At 35.1% G+C, this 18,965-nt stretch overlaps 1 protein-coding gene across 2 annotated transcripts; it reads right to left on the bottom strand.

Annotated features, from left to right (window-relative positions):
- Positions 1–1,267: 1,267 nt before the first annotated feature.
- Positions 1,268–17,946, bottom strand: LOC104249061 (cadmium/zinc-transporting ATPase HMA3). Of its 2 annotated transcripts, none has more exons than XM_009805429.2 (11): positions 17,615–17,946; positions 15,332–15,589; positions 11,374–11,471; positions 7,037–7,292; positions 6,814–6,951; positions 6,173–6,500; positions 5,507–5,709; positions 5,159–5,361; positions 3,042–4,539; positions 2,388–2,720; positions 1,268–2,167 (listed from the first exon to the last, which is right to left on the bottom strand). In XM_009805429.2, the coding sequence occupies exons 1-11, from the start codon at positions 17,817–17,819 to the stop codon at positions 1,476–1,478; spliced, it is 4,212 nt and encodes a 1,403-aa protein (XP_009803731.1). In that variant the 5' UTR covers positions 17,820–17,946; the 3' UTR covers positions 1,268–1,475. The 2 variants fall into 2 exon arrangements, with proteins under 2 accessions (XP_009803731.1, XP_009803730.1); XM_009805428.2 differs by having other exon boundaries at positions 1,268–2,182.
- Positions 17,947–18,965: the final 1,019 nt, after the last annotated feature.

The following is an 18,965-nucleotide window of genomic DNA, read 5'->3' on the forward strand; positions in this document are numbered from 1 at the left end:
ATCAAAACCGAAATCCGAATTTTTTGGATTTTTGGTTTGGATTTTTGGATTACGGATTGAATTTTGGACTTAATTTTTAAATTTTTTGGATTTCGAATTGGATATTGGATTTGATACTTCGGATTTTTGGATATCTGAAGATCCAATTTTTTTATATTTTATATATACTCTATTATCCATATGCCAATAGTAATAAGTTCAGTACCCTACCTATTAGATATTATCTCATATATTCAATATTAATTACTAAGTTATTGCCAGAATATTTTGTATTTGAACATGATTTTACTGTTGCTATTTCTTATCAGTCGTATTAATGTCTCTGTTGTATTTTTTTTATATTAATTTCATTACTTGAATACTTTATTTAGATAATTGTGGCAAGAATGAGGAACTTTCAGTAATTTAATATGAATACTTCATTTGTATATTCATTTTTGTAAAAAGTAGAAACATCTCAACTTATACGCTCAAAACCGAAAATTCATAATATCCAAACCGATTAACCTGAAACCGAACTTACAAAATCCGATCCAATCCGAACTTATTTGAATTGGATTTGGGTTGTCATTTCTTCAATCCGAAAAACGAAAATCCAAACCGAAATTCTCATATACAATCCGAACTGCCCGAGCGCCCACCCCTAAACAGACCAGCAACTTTTGACAAAACCGAGCATCAACACTAATTCAGCAGTTACGGAATCCAACATTAACTCAGTAGTTACAAATCATTCAAATGTAATGGACGGGTCTAAATAAATGCTCATAGTAGATCAATTATTCGGGGGAGATAGTCAGATAGCTACTTAGAATTAGTACAATGAATAATTACACTTTACTATCATTGTAATCATCTAATTTATACTCCACAATTCTGCACATTATAATTCATAGCAACCTGCTCCGCACAAGGCTTGCTTGATTGGTACTACTGGCTTGTGCATCTAAAGGGTGGGACTAACAAAAGAATATTTAATTATTGCAACTCAGTGAGTTGCTCTGAATCAAAAATCAATGTTTGTTACTGCAAAATTTTGAGACCTTTAATCAGACTAAGATAAATACTAGCCTTAGTTTTTCGATCTTTTACCTTCATACACTGAACATTTATCGAATCTAGAATCTTGAAAGTTTAGTTTCTTTTTTCAATCAACTGGCATTAGCCCAAGCGATGCCCAATCCTGTACTTTCCCTTGGTCAAGAACCAGCCAAAGTTCTCTATACTTCTTCACTACTCGTAAAAGTTGAACGGAGTTGACTGTGCATAAATAAGCATAGTTGGCCTTCAATGTGAGCTGATATTTTCATGCAAATCACATTGATGTGTTCAACTTTGTGAAAACTCAAATATACAAGCCATTTTTTAGGATAAATATACAAGCCATTGCAATAGCTTTGTTCAAATTAGCAGCTCAACTTCTTGAAGATAAAATAGGTAGGAAGTTTACAACATATGTACACTTCGGATTGCATCTACTCTATGACAATTTCTGATAAACCTCCTCCAAAACTTGCTCCAAGGTGTTTTTTCTTGGCACAACATTCTTTTCTGAAGCTGTCACAGCATCCACCGATGTGTCTCTTCTCCAACAGCGAACAAACCTTACGACCACTGCAGTCTAGGTAATGATGATGGTTGTCCCGTAAGATATTGATGGTTGATCGAACGGTTGGACCACATTCTGCAGCATGCTTCCTGCAGCCAGAACGGACGTCGTGGCATGGTTTGTATTTGCAGCATCTTCTAACCAGCTTGGCTAGTTCTTCATCAGTTGGAGTAGTTTTAGAGTGAAGTCCACAGTGATTTACCTGATCTTTTGGTTCATGTTTGCAGCTGCTGGAGATGACCATGCTCTGCTTTGTGCTGTCACAATGAGCAGTTTCTTGAATTTCACTTTTTGATACGTCGTCAATGCCATGGACTTGAACTGAAAAACAACAATCATCTGTTGCACAACTGTCATATGCCTTTTCTGGATGTGAGTGATCGTGTTCCTTGTCCGAACAGCCATGACCGACAGCATGAGGTGATTTTATACCTTCTCCAACAACATCCAAGATTTTCTGCTCCAAGTTGTTCTCCTCGTGGAGTGGATTATCATGCGAATGACAACCATGGATGCTTAGAGAGTCCAGGATCTTATCATTTCCGCATGTCATCGATCCTGAAAATCTCAGCCCTAATTAACAAGTAGTTTTTTATAGTTAACGATACATAGCAATCAGTTAAACTTCTATCTCAAACTAGTTGGTGAGTAACATTATCCATCATTTTTTTAGAGATTTGCGATGCATATGCTATCTTCTTATGAAGTTTGATCGAACATTTATTGTAGGAGTGAAGGTGGAGGAACACTTTGGATCATATGATTTGGTAGTGCCTACCTGAACTTGCAGTTTGGCATGTTTGATTGGTGCTGTCACAATGAGCAGTTTCCTGGATTCCAGTTTCTGATACATCAGTTTTATTGCCTTGAACCGAATAACAACATTCTTGTAAGGCACAACTGTCATATGCCTTGTCTAAATTTGTATGATCATGTTCCTCGTCAGAGCAGCCATGACGAAGATCATGACTTGATTCCTTATCTTTTCGGACTAAATCCAAGCTTTTCTGCTCCGAAAGCTTTTCCCCACTGAGTGGATTAGTAAGTGGTGAATGAAAACTGTTCTCGGTTGCAGAGTCCTGGCACTTCTTATTTCTGCATGACCTTGAACCTGAAAATCTCAAACCTACTCAGCAAATGATTCTCATAGCCTCTCCATACACCTCAAGAAAAACTTTATTTGTTTCAAATCATGAATAAAAAATTGGCTGCTCTCCTCTAATGCAGTATGAAGAAGGGTCTGTGACAGCCTATATTCTCAAAGTTGTATATGATCTAAGAATTTTGTCACGATGCTAGAGATTTGCAATTCATAGACTACATGATTTCAGGTTTAACTAACCATTATATCCTCCGACAGAGGGCCAAATAATACTTTAGATCCTATAGTTTGGTTCGGGGGGTATTAACAAGAAGAGGAATCTGGTCGTACCTGAATTAGCAGTTTTGCATGATGGACCAGACATCTTTGAAGAGCATGATTCAGAGTTGGTTTGTGAATAACAAGAATTCTTGCTATTGGTGTCCGAGCACTTTGTATTTCCACATGTCCTGGAGCTTGAAGTTGCAGATTGGCTTTGTGGAGCACACAACTTAGACATGCATGTTTGATGATCGGGATGTGAAGGATGGCTACTATTGTCTTTTGAGTCTGAACACTTGCTATTTCCACATGATTTAGACCCAGAAACTGCAGATTGACATCCTGGAGCAGACTTCTTGGTAGAGCACGTTTGAGGAATTTTGTCGGATTGACAACATTTTTTGTCACTGAAGTCGGAGCACTTGGTACTTCCACATGATTTGTTGCTTGAAGTAGCAGAATGACATTGTGGAGCAGACATCTTGGAAGAACATACTAGAGAGTTAGTTAAAGAATGACAATTACTCTTGTGAATGGAGTCTGAGCAATTGTTATTTCCACATGACTTTGATTCTGAAAGTGCAGATTGGCCTGCTTTAGCAGCCATCTTCGATGAACAGCATTGAGGACGGGGATGAGAATGAAAACCACTATTTTCAACGGAGTCTGGGCACTGATTATTTCCACATGACTTTGATTCTGAAACTGCAGATTGGCACGCTTTAGCAGCCATCTTCGACGAGCAGCATTCAGGACGGGGATGAGAATGAAAACCACTATTTTCAACGGAGTCTGGGCACTGATTATTTCCGCATGACTTTGATTCTGAAACTGCAGATTGGCATGCTTTAGCAGCCATCTTCGACGAGCAGCATTGAGGACGGGGATGAGAATGAAAACCACTATTTTCAATGGAGTCTGGGCACTGATTATTTCCACATGACTTTGATCCTGAGGAGACAGGTTGACATCTTGGAACACACACCTCGGACGAGCATGATTGACTTGTACATTTCTTTTGTGACTCAATATCAGAGCAACACAGCTGGGGAGCATTTTCCGACTTGCAACATGAAGCTTTGTCTTTGTGGTGGGGAGCATGCGAAGGAGTAGAAGATCTCCAACATTTTTTCCCATGTCTGCGTGTGCCTCCTCGTAGAAGTAGCATGCTGTTCAAAATCACTAGCAAGCATGTCCCAGTATCTGCGAGGACAGCAGCCCAAACCAATGGATAACCTGCTATTGCCAATGCAACTATGGCAGCCTTTGTAACGACTGATATAATCATATTCTCAACAATCTTCCTTCGAACTCTTCTAGCAAGACGTGCAGCTTTCGGTATTCTTCCGATGTCATTTGTCATTAGTATAACATGGCCTGTTTCTTTAGCGAGAGCTGACCCAGAGATGCCCATTGAGATGCCAATGTCAGCTGTTGCTAATGCAGGAGCATCATTAAGGCCGTCGCCTATCATCGCTGTTGGAGCTTCCTTCTGAAAACCCTTGATGATTGTTGCCTTGTCCTCTGGTAGGAGTTCTGCTTGAAATTCATCCAAAGCTCCACCTAACTGCATAATTGTTTCGACTTACAATCAGAGGTGGATCTATGATTTTGAGTTTATGGGTTCTGGATTCTAAAAAATATGGCTCACTGCTCTGGATAAATTATTTAAATACATATGAAGTGAATTTTTTAACACAAATACAATGTTTGAGACCTCTAAGCACAACACTAGTTCCGCCCCTGGGTACAATACAAGAATAGATACTTGAAATTCAGATTCAGCTTAAATCATCATGCTAATCTTGACTCTTTATGCTAAACATAGCGTGTCATGTACGTCTGATGTAGGTTTCATATGTGAAGAATTGTACGTCGTACGTCCGAAAATCGTCCAATTATTGGAGAACAATAGCATATCTTATATTAGTTGTGATAATAACTTGGTTTATCCAGATCAACATTTAACCTTCATCTTCACATCACACTGTCTTAAGTATTTTATATGACCCTGTAAAGATAAAGCACTTACTTGGTAATACGTTCTCTAAATTTAGATGAAATGTTTAACCAATGTTGATGATAGAAGAAGGAAACAATAAGAGTTCAGTGAAAATTCTTAAGACTAAACAATAATCCAAAGGGTTTTATAATCATTTCAGCGTAATGCAGAATTATTAATATACCTGATCCTGCACATGGTTGGCAGCTGCATAACAATCACCAGTAAGCATCGCGGTTTTGATACCCATCTGCTTCAGTTCTCTCATTGCTTCTTTTACACCAATTCGACAAACATCGGAAAGACTGAAAATTCCAGCTGGAGATGATCCCAAAAATATGTATCCAACAGACTTTCCTTTGAAACTATCACCCTCTATTTCTGGTACTGAAATTCAAACATCCACCGCATTAGTGCTAAACAGGTCAAAGAAAATCTAACAGCAAAATTAACTGGAGAAATCATATACTTATAATTATAACTCTGATGTTTTATCTCTACTATGAGCATAAGAAATGATTCAACCATTTACCTGTGGTACATCCAGCTCTTGAAGAAATTTTCCTATTCCCGACATAGATTTCCATTCCATCAATTCTTCCAAATATCCCTTCACCAGGAAAATTTTGAAACTGCTCAACTCTATCAGGCTTTGGCTCAACGGAATTTGATTGTGCATAGTCCACCAGAGCGGCTGCCATCGGATGACCTGACTTGCTCTCAATGCTTGAAACCCTGAAAATATTCACTAGACAATTCAGTATTTACTCTAAACGAATGTTTTAGACCACCGAACAAGGCTTCTATTCAGTGTGCCATGTGCTTTTGTATTGCAGTATCAAGAATATTTGAAGAATTTTAGATTATAATACATTGATTATGTTTCTAAAATTTATATGACCAAGTACTTTTATGTGTCCTCAATGTATAAGATCCAACTATTCCATCTAAGTTCCTGAATATCAGACGGCTGACGTTGTGTCTATATGTTATTTTGGCTCTATGGTGAACCATTAGAGCCATTTCAGAAACTTCAATATGAGAATGTGAATGTGGCACTCCCTATTTCATCTTTTATGAATATATGATATAAATCAATCATGTTATATCACTATCAATGTGCCGTGAAAGATAATCAGTTAAGATTTTGAATTCTCTTTGGCAACATAAAAGAATATGTATGAGTGGTAGCCTTTACCAGTAAAGCAGTGTATTGAGACTAAAACCATCAATCAGAGACTTGAACTCGGTCACCATAAATTCTCCTTTAGTTATAGTCCCTGTTTTGTCAAAAGCCATGATTTTGATTTTAGCTAGAGTCTCAAGGTACTCTGCTCCTTTAAACAGAAGACCGGACGTTGCTGCTTTTGAAAGTGCGCAACACATGGCAACTGGTGTAGATAGAACAAGTGCACACGGACATGCACTCACCAATGTGACCAAAGCCAAGCGATACCATTCATTTCGATTGTGAACTCTTAATGCAGTAGGAACAATTGCCAAAGAAGCTGATATAGCCACAATTGCTGCAAAACATCACCAGTCGAAATCAGACATACACAAAGAGCAGGAAAGTATTAGAAATAAAAAGTTTTAAACGAAAGAGCAATATAGTAGTGCGACGCCCATGACTGCAGGCAGGCTGAGAGGGCGGGTCAAGTGAAAGGACTGATAGACTTCTATGCTGGCAAGCTTCCGAAGAAGGGATTCATATGACACCTTAGGGAAATCTCATATCGAAAAGGGAGAGGATAGTGACGTGATTCATAAGACAAAGAACAAGTTCACACGGTACGTGCATTTTTTGACTTGATGTGGCACAACATAAGATTCACTAACCTGGTGTATAATATTTAGCACACTTGTCGATGTATCTTTGGGTTTTTGATTTCTTGTTCTGAGCATCTTCGACAAGCTGTGCCATCCTAGCCACCGCACAATCTTCAGCCAAAGCCGTAGTCTTAACACTGATATAGCCTGAAGAATTGAGCAAATAACATTAACAAACAATACTTGAAGTTTCAGCACTAAATAAATGAAGCATGAAGAAATACTATACTACCATTTAGATTTGTAGTGCCAGCCCAGACCGTTGAATCTCTTTGCTTAGAAACTGGAAACGACTCGCCTGTCAGTGTTTTCTCGTCCACGTCACATTCCCCTTCCACTACAACTCCATCAATAGGTATAGTTTCACCAGCTTTCACAGCAAGAATGCTATTCACCTTGACTTCATCAACATTTACGACTTCTCCGCTTTCAGCTAAAACTGCTGTTGGAGGGACTATATTGACCAGTGATGACATAGCAGCGGTAGCCTACATAACCATAAAGGTTCTCATTTATCAGAATGCTTTATCCATATACAATATCAGTGAGAAAATAAAGACACAGAGTTATGTTAGCAGACAAAACCTTCATTGGCCATCTCTATATTTTGGTAATTTTCAGTGTGCTATAAAGTTTGTAGTTAGGACCTACTATTTAGCATTGCTAAAAAAGTAAGAAAAGATAAGCATAGGCTTATGTCGTTTATGTCAAAGAGACTAAATTCCAATACCATATTTGTTAAGTAGTTAGTCATGTTTAGTGTCCCACATCGGGAAGTAGATACCTATTATTATGTAATTACTGTATATAAATAGGGTTGTACAATACTTTAATCAATATAATAATTTTCTCCCGTGCATTCTCACATGGTATCAGAGCAACCGTGAGAAATTTATCGTAGTGCATAAATTCCAGCGACTCCGGGAAAAGAAAACAGTCAACCGGAAGCCCTTTTCCGGCAAAAATAGGTCTGTCCGCAAGAATCATACTATCTGTCAGTGTTGTGCAAAAAGTAACACCACCGGGAAGTAGTTCAGAGCTCAGCGACCAACCTATTAAAAAATCTCTGGCAAAAAAGGCTACACGCGCCCTCACGCGCCGCCGGAAGAATTTTTCCGACGAAGTTCTGACGCCCACGCGCCGCACGTGAGGCAATTTCCGGCCAGAATTTGGTAAAATTCCTTCAGGGCAGTGTCTTCTCCTTGCAAATACGAGCATACCCATCCAATTTAAATCAAATTCAGATCACTTTTATATTTTTCCGGCGTGAATAGTAATTTCCAGAAATTTTTTGTTTTTTCGGCACAACATTATAATGACATTCGTATCAGAAGCCTTTAACTCACAATCTGTTGGATCCAATTCGTTGAATCCAATCCAGATGGTTTCTTTATCGGATTATACTGAGTTCCTTCAGTACAAAGCATGTAAACAGACATCTTCAGGGATAGCTTCCATTGTTCAAACAGATAGTAGCGTGACTTGTGTCTCCGAATCTTAAACCTTTGAGTCTTGGGTCATTGATTCAAATGCATCTGATCATATTTCTGGTAACAAATCTCTTTTCACCAGTATTCATATTCTCAATCTCTTCTAACAGTCACAATGGCCAATGAGTCTCAAACCATGGCAACTGCAATAGGTCAAGCAGGCCCACTTCCTTCCTTACCTTTAGATTCAGTCCTTTATGTTCCCAATAGTCCTTTTAATCTCATAGCCGTTAGTCGCTTAGCCAAATCACTTAAATGCGCTGTTTTATTTCTTGATGACCTTATTTTATAGAGAAACATAGTACGGGGCGGATCATTGGTATCAGACATGAATTAGATGGATTTTATTACCTTATCCTTGCAAAATCATATGGACTCGCATCTTGTCTTCCTTTAATAACTTGTCTTGTTACCGATTCACCAGATTTATTACATAAACGGTTGGGACATCCCAGTTTGTCAAAACTTTAGAAAATGATACCTGGTTTATCTCACTTGTCCACTCTAGAGTATGAGTCATGTCAGCTCGGTAAGTATACCCACTCCCATTTCCCTCAGCGTCTTGATAATAGAGCAGAGTCACCTTTTACTTTGGTCCATTCAGATGTTTGGGGTCCTAGTCGGGTCAGTTCTACCTTGGGATTCCGCTACTTTGTCAGTTTCATTGATGATTATTCCAGGTGCACTTGGATATTTTTGATGAAAAATCGGTCTGAGCTATTTTCTATTTTTCAGACCTTCCACGCTGAAATTCAAAATCAATTTGGGGTTTCTATCCGCACATTTCGTAGTGATAATGCCCTAGAGTATTTGTCTTCCCCATTTCAGAAGTTTATGAACTCTCATGGGATTATTCATTAAACATCTTGTCCGTACACATCTCAACAAAATGGGGTAGCTGAAAGAAAGAGTAGACATCTTATTGAAACTACTCGTACTCTACTCATACAATCTCATGCTCCGTTGCATTTTTGGGGTGATGCAGTTCTTACATCTTGCTATCTTATTAATCGTATGTCATCTTCAGCTATCCAGAATCAAGTTCCATTCTCTGTCCTGTTTCCCCACTTACCTTTGTTCTCTCTTCCACCCCGTGTCTTTAGAAGCACGTGTTTTGTTCATAACCTTACTATGGTGGTTTATGTTGATGATATTGTTATTACTGACAATGATCAGGATGGTATTACTAATCTGAAGCAACATCTCTTTTGGCACTTCCAGACTAAGGATCTAGGCAGATTGAAGTATTTTCCAGGTATTGAGGTCGCTCAGTCTAGCTCAGGTATTGTTATTTCACAGCGGAAGTATGCCTTAGACATTCTTGAGAAGACTGGAATGATGGGATGTAGACCTGTTGACACTCCTATGGATCCGAATGCTAAGCTTCTGCAATGGACAGGGGGAGCCTCTTAGAGATCCTATGAGATATCGGAGGTTGGTTGGCAAATTGAATTACCTCACGGTGACTAAACCAGACATTTCTTTTCCGGTGAGTGTTGTAAGTCAGTTTATGGATTCTCCCTGTGATAGTCACTGGGATGCAGTTGTTCGCATTCTTCGATATATAAAGTCAGCTCCAGGCAAAGGGTTACTATTCGAGGATCGAGGCTACGAGCAGATTATAGGGTACACAAATGCTGATTGGGCAGGATCACCTTCTGATAAACGTTCTACGTCTGGATATTGTGTTCTAGTAGGAGGTAATTTGGTCTCTTGGAAGAGCAAGAAACAGAATGTAGTTGCTCGATCTAGCGCCGAAGCCGAATATCGGGCCATGGCTATGGCAACGTGTGAGCTAGTGTGGATCAAGCAATTGCTCAAGGAGTTGAAATTCGGAGAAATCAATAAGATGGAACTGGTGTGTGATAATCAAGCTGCTCTTCATATTGCGTCAAATCCGGTATTCCATGAGAGGACTAAACACATTGAGATCGACTGTCACTTTGTCAGAGAAAAGATACTCTCAGGAGATATTGTTACAAAGTTTGTAAAGTCGAATGATTAGCTAGCAAATATTTTCACTAAGTCTCTTACTGGTTCTCGTATTAGTTACATCTGTAACAAGCTCGGTACGTATGATTTATATGCACCGGCTTGAGAGGAAGTGTTAAGTAGTTAGTCATATTTAGTGTCCCACATCGGGAAGTAGATACATATTATTATATAATTACTGTATATAAATAGGGTTGTACAACACTTTAATCAATATAATATTTTTCTCCCGTGCATTCTCACAATATTTAATCTTTATTTTCTCCAAATAGAGCTGTGAAGTAAATTAATTTTCAGAATGAAATTTAATCCACTCATCCACAAGAGAGCTGCAGTTTAGTCCTTACCATTATACAATGTTATTGAGGTAAAAGAACAGAAGACAGCTGAACTGATTTCTGGTTTAAGTTAGAGCCTTCTAAGAACAAATTCTTTTAAATTAAGGTGATGCCTATGATGGAGAGTGGTTAATGAGGCAGGTTAAGCCTAAGAACTAATAGGCTTCTAGACTAGCAAACTTCGGAAAAAACGGTGCATATGACATTTTAGGCGCGTCGCAAAGGGAGAGGAAGGTGAAGTGCTAGGTAATATATGGTACAAGTTCACATGGTAAGCACGTTATCGGGCTAGATGTGGCATTACCCAAGTGACAAAACTGTAAGGTCTGTGGGCGAACCGCAGGGAGGAGACTCAATTCCTACGTGTGGCCTGGTTTGTGATGCCCATGCGTAGGGCGGGCTAATGAGGCAGGTCAAGTAGAATGACTAGCAAGCTTTTGTGCTATCGAGCTTATGAAGAAGGGGTCCATATGACACCCTAGACAAAATGTCTCAAATCCCTATAAGACAGCACAAGTTAACATGGTAGTGCCAACACTTTTAGGTTCGATGTGGCGTAATCCAAGAGACAACTTGTTAAAGTCAGTTTGGCCAAAGTGGAAAATATGTATCCTGAGAAAAATTAGGTGTTCATACTTTTGGAATCACAATAAATAAAAAAAGCACACATTACTGTCATCCTAGGAAAGTAGATGTACACTAGCCATTTCTTGTGCAAGGAAATTAAACAGCGACGAAAATTCACAAACCTTGTGACTTGCCCTTGACTCTAGCCATTCTGCAATGGCGAATAAGAAGACAATAGTACCAGCTTCCCAATAATCGTGTAAAACAATTGATCCAGCCACTGCACATGACAAAACCAGCTATAAGAATCAGCATTTCTAGCTTTAACATTATGCCCTTGTAAAATGATTGCACTAAGTTCCATTAAAATTTAATACTACTTCTAATATAATCCATATAATTCGTCTTTTTTAAGGTTTTTGCACATCGCTTTAAAAAGACATTTAATAGCCTCAATTACAAATACTAATAGCCTTTTGTCTATACTATCCTTTGTCTCTCCTTAATCATCAAGTATTTCGAAACAAATTCAATTTGCCAAAACAATAAGCTCCTGTTTGGTCATAAAATTTGAGAGCTTTTTTCAATTATGTGTTCGTTTATAGATTTTAATCATTTTTTGGCACATGTTGAAAAGAAAATATTCAAATCCCAAAAACAGTTCTAGAGTAGTTTTTGAATCACAAAACTTCCCTAACACAATTTTAACTTTCAAAAATTATTTTTCATATAATCTTCAAAAACTCTTTTTTCTTTTCTTCAAGTTTCAACCAAATCTATGTCCAAATGCTAGCTTAATATTTTGGACTGAATGGAGTATTCTTATCTTCATTCATTTTACCCTTTCCAATAACTCATCTTTTTCTTTTCTTATTATTTATTTAATTTTTGGGTTTTTGATTGCTGTCACTCTAAAGATGGTAAAGCAACACCAAATTGAGATTCTTGTCCTGCTAGTCCATTTTACAACTTTCTTAGCCAATTTTATTCAAACAGGTACTGATAGAAATAAAGAGTCACAGTGACCTTTTCTTCTTCAAGGAATCATATCATATCTTGCTACTACTTTTTAAAAGATAAAGCTATAAAGTACCTAAGGATAAGTCACCTTTGTGCTTTTCACCATTTCCATACATATTTAGTTGAACTGCATTATTCAGCTATATTAACTCGACTGTTAACTGCTAATTAGCTCTTTTATTGTTTATATGAAGGCTTAAAATTGAAGTTTATGACCAAAATTTTCCTGCACCAAACGGTGTTCCTAGTGGTAATTGAAGTGGGCGTACGTAGAACTATGAGGTATCATGTTGAAATCCAACCGAGACAAAAATTGATAGGTAGTTTTTCTTAATTAGGTGATTATTCCTATCTATTTAAGCCTTGGTCGGCAACACCCTCGTAAAAAAGGAATAAACTTTCTTTTATTTGCTATTGCTTTTACCTCATTAGAAAAATGGACATTTTACTAAATAGAGAATGTTACTTAAAGAAATTACATTGCTCATTTTCTACTATTTTTTTTTTAGAAAAAAGGATTTTGGGAAACTCTGCTGCCTGGTAATATATAGAAGTTTCTTTTACTTCTATTGCCTATTCAAGTGTTTTTTCCCAATTACTGGAATTATTTAATTGCCAAAACTTATATTTCTAAGAATTCTTTTTTTTTTTTTTGAATAAAACCCTAAGAATTCTTGCAAAATCTTTTGCTTTCTCAATTAAATTTTTGTCAAAATGAAAACATCAATAGAACTAGAAGCATCTGTTGTATCTGTAGATACTACTGCCAATAAACATCTCAGTAATCTAGATGTATTTTTCATGATAGTGATGATACAGTAGAAAAATATGGGATCAATGTTATTTATGAGATAAAAAATGGGGTCACTTCATGCTATAATAAAATATACATAATTTCACATGGAGCTTTAAAAGTTATTTTTTTCTCTTTTTAAAATAATAATAATAATAATTGCAGTAACATCTCAGAGTATTTCTAGTAAATGCCTTCCGTAGTAACCGTATATCGTTGAATTAGGAAAATATCAAACTTAGTCTGCTTGTAAGTTCGAGTAATTAAAAAATCATATTTGATATAAATTCTAAATTTTTTGAAAAGAAACTAAGACGGCATCAAATGATAATCAAGGAAATATGATGGATATTTTTTTATGCAAGATGCAAAATTAACTGTGAGATTTTAATCGTTCAAATAATATTTTGATTTATTATCAATGCAATTTAATCAAGTTTATAAATTATTGTTCTATTATTTACGTCAACATATCAAACTTGATATAAAAAATTGCATGATATTTTAGATTAACTAAATATGATAATTTAAAAATTATTTACGTTACTAATAAACTAAATTTTAAACCTTGCCGTGACTGATATTACTACTGATTAATACTATGACAAGAAAATCTGGTACGAGTCAACGTCACCTTCTATAAAAGGGGCAAGAAAGACTTGCAGGAAAGTCATTTTCTTTGCAATTATTTGAGGAAAAAAGAGAGAGTAAACGTTACACATTTACACATTACTGATGTGGGCTCCGTTGTTTGTGCTTTACACCTGGGAAACCATTTCTGATATATTACGAGTTACATAAGCAATTTTGTACTTTCCTTACTAGACAAAATCTAAATTCTTTTTCCTATCACATCTAATTTTACTTGACACTAAATGTAAGAAAAAAATAATTTTTTAAAAATATGTGGTATTAAATATTTCAGTCAAATTTTTTTTTGAAATTTATGGTCTAAAAAGCTTAAAGGACAAAATTTTGTGGTCATAATGTTTTCGTGACTATAAAAACTTTTCATTATTTAATCTTTTAAAAGACTTGATTAGAGCGAAATTAATACGGAAGTCGGAATATACTCCACTGATTTGAAATTAAGGCATCTTAACTGATATTCCAAGGTTTTTATTATATTGTCCTTTATTTTTCTACGCCATGTAAATCAACAAACACTAAAGATAGTTTCTTTTTGTTTTTTATTTGGTATCTGATCCTCGTTTTGGGATCTAATTAATTTATATCAAGGCGCCTGGATGACAATAGAGGAGTACCTACTGCTCCATCGCAACCTTTTGGTAGTGTTTAGTCTCTTAACTAAAGGTACAACACTACAAGTCTATAACTATTTGTTAAATATATGCTAGCCTTTGTGTTGAGCTGATTAATTTGTATCAATAATATATGTCATACTATCTTTCTGACTATTTCCTAGACACCTTTTTTTTTCTCTTTTCATATTTGATATCATTAAATAAAAGATAATCTGTGATAGAATCACTAATTCCATCTTGAAATCTAAATCATCCTATTCCAATATGGAAAAAGAAGTTTATTTGTGTAGTTCTAGGTCACCTGAAAATATTATAACATAAAGTATATCAAGCATCCAATAATTGTTTTTCATGCTTTCGTTATTTAAAGTCACTAGGGTGGTCCAATATTAGCATCTAACACCCAAGAATCATCCCTCCCACTCCAATCTTGTGGGTTAGTTAAAGGTGCATTCTTAAATACAATATTTAATTGCATGCCCTATGGTGCATGCTTTTTAATGAAATAATGAATCACAAAGCATTATCAAGAATAAGGATTCAAGCATCACATTAGAAGCATCCAATTAGCTAAGAAATTAAAGCAATAGCCAAATTTCAATCACAAAGCTAAAGTAGGAGCACATATTAATTCTATAACCAAATCAACTTCAAATACTCTTATGGTAAATTACTCTCTCTGTCTCAATTTATATAGCACAGTTTTCTTTTCTATCTTTTCCCAAAAATCTATCACCTTTTCATAATTAAAAGTAATTTAACTTTAAAATTATTATTTTAGCCTTAGTGAGATGATTTATAACACAAATCTCTAAGATTTATTTCTTGCCACAAATTTTAGAAGTCTTCCTTTCTTTCTTGAATTTTTTAACTTTAAAATTATTATTTTAACCTTGTATTTAGATGCCTAAGATTTATTTCAAACCATAAATTTTTAAAGTATTCATATTTTTCTTAGATTTTTTTGTTTAATTAAATACCGTCATATAAATTGGGACAAAAGGGAGTATCTCTTTTTGCTTTTCAAAAAGTTAAAAAGAAAGAAAAGGAAAAGCAAAGTACCTGCTATTAAAACAAGAATGTTGATGTCAAGAGTGAGGTTTCGCACGGCAGCCACACCTCTAAAAATAATTGGAGGAATCCCAACTGCAACAGCTGCAAGTGCTAACCATTGGAAAGGTGCAAAAAAGTACTTCAAAAATGAGAGTCCAAGCAATATTCCACTGCCAATTGCAAATGGACTTGGCCATTTCTTTTGGTAGTTTTTCTCTCCTTTCACTCTTATGCTTGCTTCTAATCTTGCTTGATTCAATGCTTTAACTACATCCACAAAAGATAGATGGTAACTTCAATAATTATAAGGATAATATAAGTGCTAATATATTTTTTTTAGTTGAAGTGTTTGTACAAGCTTTTAGAAGGAAAAAAAGTGTTTTTGAGGAGAAGCAGAAACAATTTTGGAGAAGCAGAAAAAAGTAGTTTCTCTCTAAAAAAATACTTTTTTAAAAAGCTCTTTTGACAAAAATACAATTAAAAGCAGTTTTTAAAAGCTTGGACAAACACTAATTGTTGCTCAGAAGTATTTTTCAAATTACTTAGCCAAACACAAACTGCTTCTCACCAAAAATACTTTTGAAAAAAAAAAAAAACTAATTTTTGCATGTTAGTCAAACATGCTGTAAAGAATTTACATTATATACACACAACCAATGTAAAACATACATATATTATCGGTTGCAATTTAAAAGATTATAACAAGTTTCATGTTACTGTACCAATTAAACTTGCAGATAAGAGTTACCTTTTGTTAGCTAGGTCCAATTTATGTACCACTACTGTTAGGTGTGCAAGAAATGCAATAAGACTGAAGTAGAAAAGAGACTCTACTAAATATATTTAGGAAAGATCGCAAGAATGAAGAAAAGAAAAGGTTAAGTTTGTTGAATTATTCTTTCTGGCTAATTTTTCACACTTGAAAACTGACCATAAGTAACAGACGTTAAAAAAATGGGAAAATAAAGTACAGTAATTCATCAAGAAAGGAAAAAAAAAAAACAAGGAAACTACAATTACTTTGTTAGTTCCTAGCAACTACTCTTCAACACAGTAGATGCAAAGCGACATGAGTCAAAATATTTTCTCTAACGGTTCAACAGAGATCGCCTCCATCACTAAATTATCAACAACTAGAAACTTGGATTTCTTGCCACAATTATGTAATTTGTGGGGCCAAATCATATAATTATTTCCAAATTTAGAAATGTGTTATTTGTTTTGGAATAGACTAAAAAGGAAAGTAATCATCTAATATGAAACGGAGGGAGTAGTGATTACAGGTTTCAAATAGACCAACGAATCTCAGAATTTATTCCAAAACCTAATTGTTAGAGAAAAAACATTTATAAACTATACTCCTCACCTACTCTATCCCACTGAGGGCTGGGGCGGATACGATGGGCAAGTCGGAGGCGGAGCTAGAATTTTTAAGATATGGGTACAACATTAAAGAAAAGAGAAAAAAAGTGGAATTGATCCATATTCCTTTGAGTAATAACTCAATATTCAAACAAATGCACAATTCATCTTTTGTGGAGCATGTGTGCCAACAGAAAATATTAGATGAATTTTAGAAAATACATACTTAAAATACTTAGTTAGGCGGAGACTATGGGTCCATGTGCTGCATAAACTCGACCACATGAATTTTTATGAGAGTCGTTTTAAAAGAGAATTTTTATGCATGTTCTTGACTAGAAATTTCAAAAGAAAAATAGTTCATGTTTTTTCCGTCTTGGTTACTCAATCTAATAAAACTAAAAATAACCACTTTAAAGATTTTCCCAAATTAATATATACACTTAATTCTAGCAAATGCCAACAAACAGAAAGAACAGTGCTTGAAACAACTACCACCAAATATCACTTGAACAAATCAAAACCGTTTCTGATTCCATTTGTCTCCCCCTTCTTGTCTCTTCTCTTCTCTTTCCTTTTTTTTTTTTGGCGATTTCTTAAGAGAAAAATCACTTTACTTAATATATATAAACTTACAAAAAAGAAAGGAAATGTCAGTTAATTAAGAAAAGATGAAGAATGGTACTCCTATCGCTTTATTTCATTTTATGTGAATTTATTTAACAAGCCACAAAACTTAAGAAAGACTTATAATAATATTTTTATGACTATAAAACAATACTATTTAAGAAAAAAAATATGAAGTTTAAAGTGAAATTACATCAATATATAAAAAGGTAACGTTCTTTTCAGAACATATTAAAAAGAAAATAGTATCACGTAAAAAATAGAACTGAGAGAGTAATAAAGGTGTGTAACTATCTTTCTTACCAATTTGTTGCGGAGAAATGAGAAGAGAATCATGAATAACAATGACAGTCTTTGTTGTGACAATTACTGAAACCTCTTTAACCCCTTCAAGATTCTTGAGAATTTTTTCAACTAGAACAACTTCTGAAGTACAGCAAATTCCCAAAACATCAAAATAGCTCTTGCTCAACTTCTTTGTTTCATTCATTTTTTCACTTTCCACCATTTTTCTCCTTCTCTAAGGAGGAGGAGAAGATAATAGATGAAAAAGGAATTTCTAGTTCTGGAATATATTGGATATACTTTTGTTTTAGAAAGAGGTGATGAGTTTCTCTTATAAGAACATGCAGAGAGAATGAGTAGGTTTCAAAGTTTTGAGGGGTTTAAATAAGAATAGCACCCCCGCCCCCCCACCTACCCCCTCCCCCCAAAGGGAGAAGAAACGTTACCTTTTCTTCCTTTTCGTTTTCTCCAATTATTTTGCGCTTTGTCTTTTTTTCTTCCTTTTTCACATTATCATTAATTAATTTAAGATATATACTTATCGTATATAAACTTACCATGTAAACTTTTTTTGAGTTTAAGTTATATACCTTGTCAGTGTAATAATTTTTACACAATCATGCATGTTATCTTTGTCCGTTGTAACAGATAACATGTCTTATTTTCAGGATTAAGAATTCTACATTTTAAGAAGAGTAACTTGATAATATAAAAAGTGTATAACTTATAGTCATTTTTCACATTATTTATACTTTTTTATTCGTTGTGATAGACTATTTATCTTATTTTTAATTTACTAATCCTGTTACGGAATAAATCGTTATTAGATCTTTGGTTTTGTTTGTTGCATTTTTTACTATCCAAAAGCTCTTAGGGGTGGTGCCAAGATGGTGGTACAAACAGTTCGGAATCACTAAGAGGGAAAACAGCATTTTGGATTACACACATGTAAAGCACCTAAAAAGAGAACTAGTTTAGATACTTTAAAGTAATTTATTGGTTACTTACCAAACTTAATCTCTTAGGAATATTACTAATTATTCGGTTCTCGTAAGTAAAATGAAAAAAGAAAAGCAAGGGTTTGATAGGAAAATAATTGATACCAATTTAATAAGGTCCTAATTAACACTAGCAATATATATTCTTAAATTTATATGGTTGTTTATAATATAAGTAATATTTCTTGAAACAAGTAGATAAAATTCCAAGTGGGGGTATTGTCATTGTTTTGGGTAGGAAATGCACAAAACAGGGAATAAATATGTACGAAGCAGTATTCATCAAATCCAACTTTAAGCTCACTTCAAGGAATATTCTTAGAGATTTTCTTGGCAAACTTTATTATGTAGGAAAATGTGGCACAAGCTCT

Source organism: Nicotiana sylvestris, chromosome 11, assembly GCF_000393655.2.
Source record: "Nicotiana sylvestris chromosome 11, ASM39365v2, whole genome shotgun sequence".
Lineage (NCBI taxonomy): Eukaryota > Viridiplantae > Streptophyta > Magnoliopsida > Solanales > Solanaceae > Nicotiana > Nicotiana sylvestris.

Coding starts and splice junctions, on each gene's coding strand:
- LOC104249061 (XM_009805428.2), bottom strand. CDS start 17,819: ATGGTGGAAAGTGAAAAAATGAATGAAACAAAGAAGTTGAGCAAGAGC. Junction 15,590..17,614: donor CATTTCTCCGCAACAAATTG/GTAAGAAAGATA, acceptor TTGTGGATGTAG/TTAAAGCATTGAATCAAGCA. Junction 2,721..3,041: donor ATGCAAAACTGCTAATTCAG/GTACGACCAGAT, acceptor TGAGATTTTCAG/GTTCAAGGTCATGCAGAAAT.